This window comes from Equus przewalskii, chromosome 13 (genome assembly GCF_037783145.1).
Source record: "Equus przewalskii isolate Varuska chromosome 13, EquPr2, whole genome shotgun sequence".
In the NCBI taxonomy this organism is placed as follows: domain Eukaryota; kingdom Metazoa; phylum Chordata; class Mammalia; order Perissodactyla; family Equidae; genus Equus; species Equus przewalskii.
In genome coordinates this window covers 2,898,970-2,912,492 of record NC_091843.1, presented here as the reverse complement: position 1 = coordinate 2,912,492, position 13,523 = coordinate 2,898,970, and the positions used below count along the sequence as shown (strand labels likewise).

General features: G+C 41.2%; 1 protein-coding gene across 2 annotated transcripts in view; it reads right to left on the bottom strand.

The window, feature by feature from the left end:
- The window catches only part of ZNF354A (zinc finger protein 354A), a 36,703-nt gene that overhangs the window by 8,545 nt on the left and 14,635 nt on the right, over window positions 1-13,523 (bottom strand). The window contains exon 5 of one of the 2 annotated variants that reach the window (XM_070568965.1): window positions 7,715-9,850. The exons of the other annotated variant lie outside the window; for it this stretch is intronic. Coding sequence (XP_070425066.1) covers window positions 8,286-9,850 — 1,565 coding nt within the window. The 3' untranslated portion in view covers window positions 7,715-8,285. Of the gene's footprint in view, window positions 1-7,714; window positions 9,851-13,523 lie in introns of those variants that run through there. 2 annotated transcript variants of the gene reach the window in all.

Genomic DNA, 13,523 nt, shown 5'->3' with positions numbered 1-13,523 from the left:
TCAGCCCCTGTATCACCTTGCCACAGTTTCTGCTCCTCCATATCCGTCTCCATATACGGTCAACCTTTTGAACTGATATCAAAGTGACGTTCCTCCAAATGTGCTAATAAGACAATCGGTCAACCTAGCATCCCAGTAACAGAGGTGAAGTCTATGCCTCCCCTGCAGCCCCCAGACATCTGGTTTGACCATGCCTCTCAGAAATAGAGGCTGAGTCCACTCTGATTCATCCTGCTCAACAGAGAACCCTGGCCTCAGGTAGCCCAGGGGCAATTCATCCTCAAGTCCCCATGGCCTGCTGGTTGACTGCAGCCACTCAGAGAAGAGGCCAACATTGGCAGACTACTGGTCCACTTGGACTTTGGAGTGAGGATCTCAAGGGCAGTGTCTGGCCTGGCACTACCCCACATAGCTGAGGACCAGGATACAGACAGTATGGGCCCCATGCACCACTGCCAGTCCTCAGCACCTTTGGAAAAGGAGCCTGAGGCTGCCCTCAGATGCCCTTCTTAGGCTCCCTCACCACTCCCTGACTGTTCCAGCATGGAGTGAGTCCCTTTGGGGTGGGGAGGAGGTGGGGCATTGTGGTAGGACACTGCCCTCTTCCCTCCTCCACTGTGGCTTGCTGCTCTGCCCAGAGCCCCAGGGGGCTGGACAGTTGCTTCCTGACCTGTGCAGACAGTCATGCCACAAACCCTGCCACTGAAGACAATACCTGTGGAAGAGGGGGAAAGGAAGGAAGGAAGAAATGATGGGAGCCACTGCTCTGGCGGACAAACCCTTGTGTTGAGGGTTGACTTTCAATAGACTACAGAATAGACCAGAGCTGCTCTACCACATACAAAACCCAAATTAAGAAGCAGGTGATCTACAGAATGGTTCGGCACCAGGTACTTTACCAATCTGTGTGGTATGATGGCATTGGAGGTGGCCCTCTTTCTGGCCACACCTATTTCCCAAGATGAAGGGCTCTCAGAGTGGGACCCCAATAACTGACCAAACCACCAAGCAGACCATCAAGCTGATCTATGTATGTGTTGTGAGAATTCCAGAAGGAGAAAAGAGAGAGAAAGGGGCAATGAGACTATTTGGAGAAATAATGGCTGAAAATTTCCCCAAATTGATGAAGGACATGAAAAGAAACATCCAAGAGGTTTAACAAATTCCAAGTAGGATGAACTCAGAGATTCACACTGAGACACATTACAATCAACCTGTCTAAAGCTAAAGACAAAGAGAGAATCCTGAAAGCAGAAAGAAAAGAGTGAATTGGCACATACAAGGGACCCTCAATAAGATTATCGGCAGATTTGTCATCAAAAATTTGGAAATGGTAAGGCAGTGGGCTGATATATTTAAAATGGTAAAAGAAAAAAACTGTCAACCAAGAAGCCTATCTCTGCCAAAACAGTCCTTCAAAAGTGAGGGAGAATTAAGAAATTCCCAGATAAACAAAAGCTGAGGAAGTTTATTACCATTAGACTTTCCCTCTAAGAAAAGCTAAAGGGAGTCCTGCAGACTGAAATGAAAGGACGCAGGACAGTGACTCGAAGCCGAGGGAAGAAATAAAGACCTTAGTAAAGGTCTTATAAATGGGCAATTATAAAAGCTAGTATGATTATAAATTTGGTTTATAACTCCACATTTGGTTTACTACATAATTTTAGAGACTAATGTATTAAAACACAATTATTAATTATGTTTTTGGACAGACAATGAATAAAGATGTAGTTTTGTGATATCAACAACTGAATGGGGTGGGGACAGAGCTGTCAAGGAGCAGAGATCTTGTATGTCATTGAAGCTAAGACAGTATCAATTCAAATTAGTGTTACAACTTTAGGATGTTAAATGTAATCCCCATGGTAATCACAAAGAAAATAGCTACAAAATATACACAAAAGAAAATGAGAAGGGAATTAAAACATTTCACTATAAAAAATCAACTAAATACAAAGGAAGACAGTGATGCAGGAAACGAGGGACAAAAAGAGCTATAAGGAATAGAGAAAACAAACAGCACAAAGATGGAAGCAATTCCCTCCTTATCAGTAATTCTTTTAAAAGTAAATGGATTAAATTGTCCAATCAAAAGACAGAGATTGGCAGAAAGGATTAAAAAAAAAAATCCAGGGGCCAGCCTTGTGGCCTAGGGGTTAAGTTCAGTGCACTCTGCTTTGGTGGCCTGGGTTTGCGGTTTTGGATCCTGGGTGCAGACCTATGGCACTCATCAGCCATGCTGTGGTGGTCACCCACATATAAAAAAATAAAGGTAAATTGGCACAGATGTTAGCTCAGGGCTAATCTTCCTCAGCAAAAAATTAAATAAATAAAAAATTTAAAAAATTCAACTATATGCTATCTACAAGAAACTCACTTTTCTTTAGATCCAAAGACACAAATAGGTTGAAGGTAAAAGGACAGAAGAAGATATTCCATGCAAATAGTAACCCTAAGAGAGCAGGGGCGGTTATGCTAATATAAGACAAAACAGACAAACGGGTGAACCTTAAGGACATCATGCTAAGTGAAATAAGCCAATCACAAAAAGACAACTACTGCATGATTCCACTTATATTAAGTACTTAGTGTATTCAAAGCCCTACACAGGAAGTAGAAGGGTTGCTTCCAGGAGTGGGGAGGAGAGGGGAATGGGAGTTACTGTTTAATAGGTATAGTTTCAGTTGTTGAACTGGGAGTTCAAAGTATATGACTTTTCATTGGCTGAGTTACAGTAGCCTCTCACTGGCTGAGCTGTTGCCGGGAAAGGAGAAATCCCTTCCTTCCTTCTGCTGAGGGGGTATGTAGTATCATTGTCTGTTGGAGATGCAAGGTACCTCTCTTCCTGTTGGGGTCTGTGGTGTGTGCTGAGTGGCACATGTGTGACGGTCCTCCCTTCTGATCTCTGGACTCCATTTTAAATGAAGTTTCTGTTGACTAATTTTCACTAGTTTTGCAGCATGAAAACAGTTCTGGAGATGATTGTAATGGTTTCACAACAATATGAAGGTACTTAATACCACAAACTATACACTTAAAAATTGTTAAGATGGTAAATTTTATGTGTATCTTACCAAAATTTAAGAACTTGGAGAGGGGCCGGCCCAGTGGCTCAGTGGTTAAGTTCGCATGTTCTGCTTCGGAGGCCCAGGGTTCACCGGTTCAGATCCCCAGTGCAGACATGGCACTGCTTGGCAAGTCATACTGTGGTAGGCATCCCACATATAAAGTAGAGGAAGATGGGCATGGATGTTAGCTCAGGGCCAGTCTTCCTCAGCAAAAAGAGGAGGATTGGCAGCAGATGTTAGCTTAGGGCTAATCTTCCTCAAAAACAACAAAAAGATGGTCGTGTGTGTGTGTATACATATTTTTGCCTTCATTGTACCAGTGCAGTGTATTATACTGATTGATTTTCATATGTTGTAAAAACCTTTGATTTCTGGGATAAATCCCACTTGGCCATGGTGTATTATCCTTTTAATATGCTGCTAGATTTATGTTAACCTGGCTAGGAGTTGGGAAACCATAGCTGCCAGAGGCTTTAAACTCCTCTAGCATCCTTGTTTTTGTCTCTACTCCTGACTTTGAGCTTCCCTAACCACTCCTCCTCAAGGAGAGTCTGTGTCTTATAACCCTTTCCGCTGTAATCCAATGTTATTGTACTGGAGCCCTGTTGGTGTGGTGGCAAACTTGGGGAGATTCTATAATTTTCCAATTAAAATCTCAGTCTTAGTGGGCCTATGTCTAGGGCCTGGGAGCCCCTCAAGTGCTTCTCCAGTTTCTTCTTTGGCTCCCGGCCCTGTCCTCCTTCCCTTGGTTGTAGCATTCCCGGTCTATTTCCCTGAAGCCATCACCCCTGTTGACCATGTTTTCTCCTCCTTAGTGACACAGGAGGGTTAGAGGGGCCTAAAGTGGGAGGACTGTCCTTAGCCCAGCTAGCACAGAACTCTGGTAAACTCTTTTCCCCTGGAGAGTAGGCCTTTTTGGTGGCGAAGACTCTGGATATGTTTCACAATGGTTACCTGTCCCATCAGAGCCCTCAGGGGAGATTTCTCAGGGCCGTCATGTAAATCCAAAGGAGTTTCTGGAGCTAATGGTACCTCTTGAGACTGTGGCCCCCAGGAGTTTCTCACTCTAAACCTAGTCCACATTCAACCTCCAGCAATTCATCAAAACTATCATTTAAATGGTCCTGCCAGTTTATGGCTCCAGCAGCTTCTGGTCAGGTAAGCAGATCTTGGCTGTGTCTCTCTGGATATGCCTATCTCTTCAGATTTCAGTATTGCAATTTACCCAGCAACCTCAGTTCTCAGGAAGATAAAAGGTACTAATTTTCAGCTTGTCCAGCTTTTTCTTGTTTTAAGGATCGGAGTGATGACTTCCAAGCTGTTTATACATTGTAGCTGAAGTCCAAACAAGTTTTTGAATGCTAGAGAACTGAAGATAACTGAATGCAAACAAAATCACAGACATCCTTTAACTGCTCACATGGTTAAATACTGAAGTAATGCAACAGTTTCATAAGAACTACTTCAGGGTCAACAGAAAGGATATCAGATGCTGTCTGTGCAACATATGCGGAAATGCAGAATATGGGCAGGACAGCCGACACCTTCCACAGAATCCTCTATATTTTGTTTCAACTTGCAATAAATTGCATGCACTTCTCCACATCCACCAAAATTTGCACTTGTATTATCTCTACCCAAAGCAGTGCACTATTCCTCATTAACTCACTAAGTGAGTTTCTGCAAAAACTTTATATTGTTTCTGAGGTCTCATCTAGAATGGATTATACTTGCAATAGCCTTCTAAGAGTTTTTCATGAGAAAATCATTGCATAAGCAAAGGGAAAATTTTTTCTGCATTGTGATTACTTGCATCATGGGTTATGTTGTAAAAAGATGAGGCATTTTAGATCTTTAATACTTTACGATAGTAAAATTTTTTCTGCATTGTGATTACTTGCATCCTGGGCTATGTTGTAAAAAGATGAGGCATTTTAGATCTTTAATACTTTACGATAGTAAATGGAGCTATTGCATTTTTTGTTGCAGCAGTATTTTATCCTGGCACTTGAAAATTTGTTTGCAATTTGAGAATTGGAAAATACTCCTGGCACATTTGATCGGTCATTTGTGCTGAAAAAACTGATGATGATGATGCAGTGTGGCCATAACAACTTCCACTATGATTATTTTATTTTCATCCAAATGTCTTTTAATCAGAAAATTTGTTACTTTATCCTTTTATAGTTGAGGTAATCATATATCTCTTAGGTTTAGCTGTTTGTATATGCTGGTTTATATTTAACTTTCTATCATTTTTGATATTGAATGAAAGTTTCATAATGCAGAAAGTTTGAAAAAGACTTTTTCCTCATTTAATAGCCAGCCAATGTTCTAAAAATTAGTCATGAAATTTACATTTGTATTTGGGATTTAAATACACAAAAAATAGATGATAGCAATCACCACATGAATTGAAAACATTCAATTTGATAGTCTCATGGCCTCACTAGGGCACTGTCACTCACAGGGCTGAGGTCCTAACAGTAAAGTGAGGTTGAACTGTTGAAATGGTGCACACTAATAACAGATTGAACTTGATATGTGATGCAGGGAAGGTGAACTTCATGTATGCCTGCACGGGAGAGTTGTATTTGCAAGGAACAGGCTCCCTGAAGAAAGCCAGAGCTGATCTAAGACCAGATTTGGGGAAGCTCGGTCCGGGGATCGGTGGATTTTCAGAAGCAGAAGTGTTTATGGATTGACAGACTTTCAACGTGTTAGTGTCATCACTGGAATAAGGCGGTGTTTGACGGGTGTACTTTCCAAAGCATGGTCACTGTGGTGAGGCATCTGCTGACTGTTGTCTCGAGGTCTGGGACTGTCACTGACTGCACTCTCAGAAGCTGGAGTGCCCTTAACGTGCTAACTTTCAGAGGCACAGCCGCTCCTGCCGAATTCCAGAGTATGTGCACTGATCCAAAGTTCTAATTAATGGTGATTATTTGTTTACAACTTGAGACTTTGGCAAAAAGAAGTCTTTTCTTTAATATGGAAAACAAGACTCAATTCTCCAAGTTTTGTTCTTTCCTCAGCCAAAAACACAGGAGACTATAAAGGATTGTTCAGATCTTTATTTGTGGAGGTATGATTTTCCACTAGTGTTGCCATTTAAGTAATTTTTCTTTTTTTGGTTGAGGAAGATTTTCCCTGAGCTAACATTGTGCCACTCTTCCTATTTTGTATGTGGGATGCCACAACACAGCAGCTGATGAGCGCTGCAGGTATGCACCTAGGAACTGAACCTGGGCTGCTGAAGCAGAGTGCACTGAACTTACCCACTAGGCCATGGGGCCGGCCCCACATTTAAGTAATTTAAGTGCCAATTACTAAAGCAGAAAAATAGTTCTGACTGCTGAACTTCTGTTATTGGGAAAAAAACCACAACTGACTACATTACAGGCAACCTGATGGAATTGATACAGGATGCAGAACAAAAATCATTAAATACAGGACATCCTCTGTATACAGGTTACCTGGCAACCCTACCCGTGAGTCAGTTCAGCCGCCTTCTTACTCACCAACCTCGTCTACTTGCTGTGAACACCACGTCTCATTTATCCTAATACAGTATCTGTCTCGTGTTCCCCACCCGTGCTGTTGCTGCTTGAGCTGGACTCTCTTTCATCTATCACCTGAATTACTCCCGCCCAGATTTCTAGGCATCAGTCTGGACAGTTTTCTTCAACCATCTAAGTTCATCCCCTACGCATTGTTGCCAGAACAATTTCTCTTGCTTAAAATCTTTAATTCCATTGATTTTCAGATAAAACCCAAACTTCTTAGCATGGCAAATAGGGCTTTTTATCATCTAGCCTCTGCCTTCTTCTCAAACTTTAAGATCTGTCATTCTCCTTCTCATCAGTTCTATATTTGAGTTTCCACAAAGGTGTCCTAACATTGCCCACCTGTACCTTTATCATGCAGTTTTTTATTTGGAATATGTCTCTCACCCTCTGGAGAGTTCCTATTATCTTTGAAAATCTAGCTCAGCAATCACTGTCTCTGGAAAGCTTTCTTTGATGTCTCTAGGTTTCCTTGGTTGGGTTCAATCTCCTCTTCATCCTGTGCAAGTCCCCACAACATCCTTGCCCTCTATACACACTATCATACCTACCTGCCTGTTAAAACCACCATACTGACATACTGTGACATGATTTGCTTACTCTTCTGCTAGTCCCTCAACTCCATCCCCTTTCCCCCAAGTCATGGCTTCTTGAAGGCCTTTGTCTCTCTTCCTAAAACTCCCAGTATGCAGTATACTATCTGCCCCAAAGCTGGAATTAAAAAAAAATTACCAAGTTGTGGATAATTACTCCTTTTGCTTTCCTGAAGTTGACACTAGAGAACACCAAGTAAGGAAACCGTACGTTTTATGTCCTGAAATGACTGATGTACGTTTTGATATTTTGGCACAGGTGTTAGATTCATTAAACTTGTTTGGTAGCTCCTTCTTTTCTGAACTTTAATATATATATATATATATTTAATAAAGTTTTAAGTGTGAAATAATTGCTTACTTTTCCATTAATATACTTAAGGTGACAGCTCACAGTACATAGCAGGCATACTTCAGAGCAAAAAAAAAAAAAAAAATTCTGAGAACAGAATTAGAAATTTGGTAGAAAATTTCCAGTTCACAGCAATTATTGGAAGTGCAAAGGAAGAGAACAGACTTTTATTTTTAGACGAAATCCATGCAAAAAATTTGACATCAGGTCAGGAAAAGGACAAACCCCATAAACTGAGAGGTAGTTTATAGTTCATTTTTCTTTTATTTGGTCCTTTCCTCTAAAAACGTATAATTTCTTTGATTGCATGTTTTATATGCTATTAAAATGTTATAAAAAAGTATTACGTTTATAGTTTTTTAAAATGAGAAATCCAGTGCACACCCCCCCCACCAGATGTTTATGAAAATCACATATGCTATCTAGTGTACACTGCTGTAGAGAGAAAACAATTCTTTTATTTTACAAATATGCAATGTCTCCAGTTGTGCATTCATTTCAGGTTACTTAAAAACGTGTCTGACAGGCACAAACACTTTATACTTTCCTCATTATCTATTACATAGTCAAGGTTTACCCTTGTAACTTACTATCTGATGAGGACTAAATTACAAGAAGGGTTTTCATATCCATAGCATTTATCACATCACTCTCATGTACTCTAATCAGCTTTGGTTTAAGGCTCTCACACATGCAAATCTACTTCCTAGGGCTTATCTTCAATGTGGACTTTATAATGATTGGTAAGGGAGGACCTGTGGTTGAACAGTTTCCCACAGGTATTACATTCATAGGGTTTCTCTCCAGTATGAATTCTCTGATGGGCAATACGTGATGAGCTTTGTCTAAAAGTTTTCCCACACGTATTACATTTAAAGGGTTTTTCTCCTGTATGAATCCTCCGATGTTGAATAAGAGCTGAACTTTGGCCAAAAGATATCCCACATTCCTCACATCGATATGGTTTCTCTCCAGTATGAATTCTCTGATGATTACTAAGGGAGGAGTTACACCTGAATGTTTTCCCACACTCATTACATTTATAGGGTCTTTCTCCGGTATGCATTCTCTGATGTTGAATGAGAGCTGAACTCTGTCTGAAGGCTTTCCCACACACTTTACATTTACACGGTTTCTCTCCAGTATGAATCCTCTCGTGAATAATAAGTGTCGAGTGGGAACTTAGGGCTTTACCACATTCATTACAATTATAAAACTTCTCACCAGTATGAATTATTCGGTGTCTATTAAGTCGTGAAACAGAAGTGAAGCCTTTCCCACATTGATTACATCTGTACGGCTTTTCTCCAGTGTGAATTCTTTCATGTTGAATGAGAGAGGCACTCTGACTGAAGGCTCTCCCACATTCACTACATTTAAAAGGTTTCTCTCCAGTGTGAATTCTCTGATGATAACGAAGGGATGAGCTCGACTTAAAAGTGTTGCCACATTCGTTACATAAATAGGACTTCTTTCTGGAATGATGTCTCTGACACCCAGAAAGGGACGTGCTGCAACTAGATGCCTTCCTACCTGGATTATACTTATGGGGATTTTCTCGAGCATGGATTTTTTGATGTATAAAAAGGCCAGACCTTCTGCTGAAGGATTTGCCACATTCTTTACATCGATAGGATTTTTCCACAGTATGTGTTCTTAGGTGCTTATAAAGGGATGTACTAAGAGTGAAGGCTTTCCCACATTCTTTACACACATAGGGTTTCTCTCCAGTATGAGTTATTTGATGTTGAATAAGAGCTGAACTTTGGTTAAAGGCTTTTGAACATTCCTTACATTTAAACAACTTCTCTCCACTATGGTTTTTCTCGTGTTTACGGAGGGATGATGTGTTAATGAAGGTTTTCTCACATTTACTACACTTATAGCGTTTGTCTGCTGTGATGATTTTTGGTTGATTAAGTAAATTTGAATTCTGTTTGAAGCTGTTTCCTCGTATTTCACATTTTGGTGGTGTTTTTTCTCTGGGAACCATCTGTTGCCTAACAAGGACTGACTTTGGGCTGAAGTTTTGGCCAAATTCAGTATTTTTATGTCTTCTTTCTGCAGTGAGGGTTTTTGTGTGGGTGACCGAAACTATCTGCACACTGTCCTTTTTCTCCTGGTTTTTCTCGAATCTGTTTTCATACATGCAGGGACTTTCTGATTTGAAGTCCCAGGGCCCATTCTTTTTGGATCTTTTCATTATTTGCTCCTGAAATGAAGACTCTTGTGTTTGAGTCGACTTTGTGGTTTTATGACTGCTCTTCCATCCTGGAGGGAGGAAAAAAATTAAAGATGTTTCATGTGATACAGCATTTGGCTACTGAATCTACATGTACAGAATGAATAAATATTGGAGATATTCAAATGAGGTCTCGGTATCTGGCTAAAAAAATAGTAAGAAGAAAAACTTAAGAGATTTAGGCAATGTAGAAAAACAATCAATGGGAGCCGAAGCACATGGGTGGAAAAAAGAATAAAACAAACCCATTAAGAGGGTGAGTCTAAGAGTGACCAGGAGAACTGGCTGATGGAGAATGGAGGAGAGGGATGACAAGGGGAGTGCAAACTGGGAAAGGCAGGCTGGGAGCAGGGTCCAAGCCCACGACAGATTCCTAAATCATCTTCTTTGTGTAATCATGCTTAATCTGGAAAGCCTTCCCCCATTTCCTTCATACCAAATTCCTTTGTATCTGTCAGATTCAGTTCAAAAGTTAACTCTTTCTGAGTCCTGTCTTAACTCTGAGTTTTCATAGTCCATTTCCCTCATTATAGCACCTACCACAGTGTTAAAAAATCTATACGTAATACCTTTACATTAAATATATTTCTCTATCTATATCTACATATACTTCACCTTCCTTCTGTACCCTAAGTGTCCTCTGCAAGCAGATCAGCATGCCCTATTAACCTATAGATCCTCCTGATGGCATCTGAATTAGATACAACGTGTCTGTTTTGTTAATCTCCTTTAATTATTTATATACTCCTAATTCTCAGTTTGAACAATGTCAGATAGTCTCAGTTACTTATTATTAATTTCACACACACACACACACACCATTCAAACACCTGTAGAAGAAGTAGCCTTCCAGAACAGTACACAACATGGGCGACGGGAGAGTCTCAGGGCCAGTTCAAACAGGAAGGCATTACTGAATTAATCTACAGAAGTGCCACAGCTAGGCACAAAGCCAAAAGTCGCAAGCTAGGAAGGCAGCCTTGCTCATGTATCAAGCAAGAGAGCCTATGGCGGCAGGGTAGAAAAGAGTCAAAGATCAACAGTAAGGCAGGAATAAACATAAAAAGGTAGAAAAGGCTAATGTGATAAAGTGGTAGAGAAGAGAACTAAAATCAATAAATATTAAAATTGGGTAAAGACACAATTCACTGGATATTATATTTTACCAGGGGAATGGTTGTGCGTAGAGTTTGGCATTTTCTCCCAGGCTACAGGTAACCGTCCACAGGGCACCTTGCATCTCACTCTATTTGGGATTCCTATCTGACATTCACTTTCTCATCTGGGTACATATTTCCTCTGCTTGCTGAACATAAAATACTCTGTTTCTCTCTTTTCTTCTACCAGTATTCACTTCTCAGTTTCCTTCATGGATGACTTTTTCTGCTTCCTTTTTAAAAACTGGTATTTCCTAGGGTTTGGGATTTTTTTTTTTCACTACATACCCTCTTTGACTAATTTTATATGCACCTATATCTTCACTATTTATTATAAGAGAAAGAGAAGTTTTTAACTTTCTGCCCAACACCTTCCTAGTTCCTTCTCCATCTAAGTCTTGCCAAATTAAATGATCAAATTTCAACACATTATTTGGGCAAAAGTACGGGAGGCAGTCACAAAGATTGAGTACTTTCCCCTGTGCATCTCAGTCATTGGTTCTGGGTTAGTACATGTGCTGGGAAGAAGATACCAGGATTCCACAATTTGGATTCTGGCTAATGAGGTAAAGCTAGAGATCCTGCCTTAGGTCTGTGTGTAAAGACCACAGTTTTGTGACCAACACCTTCACTAGAGCCCTGAGCGTCAGGCTCCAGTACCTAAATGGTACTTTGTTTCTTATGCTTCACTGCTTCTACCACGGTTTCCTAACTAATCTCCCTACTTCAAGTCTTACTCTCTGTTGGTTCAATCTCCATACTGCTGCCAGACTCATTTTCCTAAAATCCACATCTTATCATGTTGCAAACTTCCTTAAGATCCTCAAGCTTATCTTCAATGATTCACTTATAAGGTCCAGGGTACTTAACATGGTGAACAAGGTATTTCGTGTTCTGACCTTTGTCCACCTCTGTCCTCATCTCCCTCCCCTGGCTTCTTGCCAGGTATGCAGAACTTCACGGAGTTTCTGGAGCACTCCATGCTTTTTCCTGTCTGTATTCATCTTTGCATATGCTGGAGACATCCTTTCCATTCAAATATGATTTAAGTGCCTACTGTGGGTCAGGTAATGTCCTAGGGAAAGCAGGCACTGTGATGATCAAGACAGAGCTCCAGCCTCTAAGGAGCTTATACTTTAGAGAGAGAGAGAGTGTGTATGTGTGTATGTGTATGTGTGTGGTGTGTGAGTGCTGGGGGGGAGGGAGTGACAAATAATAAGTAAATAAATATCATGTATGTGAGAAGGGGGTGGAGGCACCGATGTCTGCATCAGGATACACTATTAAGGAAGTACCAACAGGACTGGACTTGCTGACAGACTGTACGTGGGGTGCTGAAAGGGAGTAACAAAGGGAGGGATCACTCCTAGGTTCTAGCCTGAAAATGACGAATGCCGGCCCAGGTTCCTGAGAAGGGCAAGACTAGGCAGAGGCCAGTCTGATGGTGTAGCCTGCTTCAGGTGTGTTTGCTATGGCTGAGAGGCCCTAACAGATGCTGGAGGGAGACACTAAACTGTCAGTCATATTTATTATTTTGGAGATGTGGGAGAAGGTCAGGGCTACCGTTCGGTATTTGGGAGTCATCAGTAGTTAGGTTTTATTTAAAGCTGAGGAACTGAAAGAAATCACTTCGGCACTGCAATATCAGAGGTCAAGAAAAGGAAGGAACCAGAAGAGTATGGTGTGCCAGGGGCCAAAGGAAGAAAGTACTTCAGGGAGGGGTGAATGATCAACTTTGACAAACAATCTGAGAACTAAACACTGAGCCCTGACTGTGCCCGATGGAGACTGTCTGGGAATTAACGGCCACGGTGTCCACGGAATGGCACAAAGAAAGCCCTGCTGGAGTGCACAGAAGAAACGATGGCAGGTGAGAAAACAGAAACATCAAGTATAGTAATGCTTTTGAAAAGTTTTTCTTAAAGGAGAATAAGAGAAAGAGGACATGTGGAGTTTCTGTTTTTTACGGAAGTGATTACAGCTTCAAGGGAAACTCACTTCGGCTCTACGTAAAGTGCCAGCATCTTAGTCCTGAATTCTTGTTTCCCACTGAGATGGATATGAGTACTGGATTGTGGGCATCCTAACTGTTCCCTATGATCTGCTCAGAGTTCTCTACAGGCCTACAGATCTGTCTCCTGAAGTGCAGCTCAATCTTTGCTCCCTCCCAGAGTCAAGCCTGGACCAGAGCTACCTCATGAACAAAGTCAAGACTTAGGTCAGAAGTGTAGACACCAGAATGATCTTGCCAATGGCCACCACCCCAAGTGCTTCCAGATTCTCCTCCCTTGGCTCTTATGACACTCTGCCAGTCTCTCTTCAACGTTCTCTTCCTAGATGTCTTCATCCGCTCCCACACCTCCCACGTGAATGACAATCCTGACTGCTCAAAATACTTTACAGAGGTATCTCCCACTGCCTGCAGGACTTTCCATTTGAGTACCTTTCTTTTCAAATTCGGCCTGTCCAAATCTGAACCCAGAGCATTCCTTTTCAAGGCTTTTTTCTATGTTTCCCAGTTCAAAGTTCATCATAACCTTTTTAG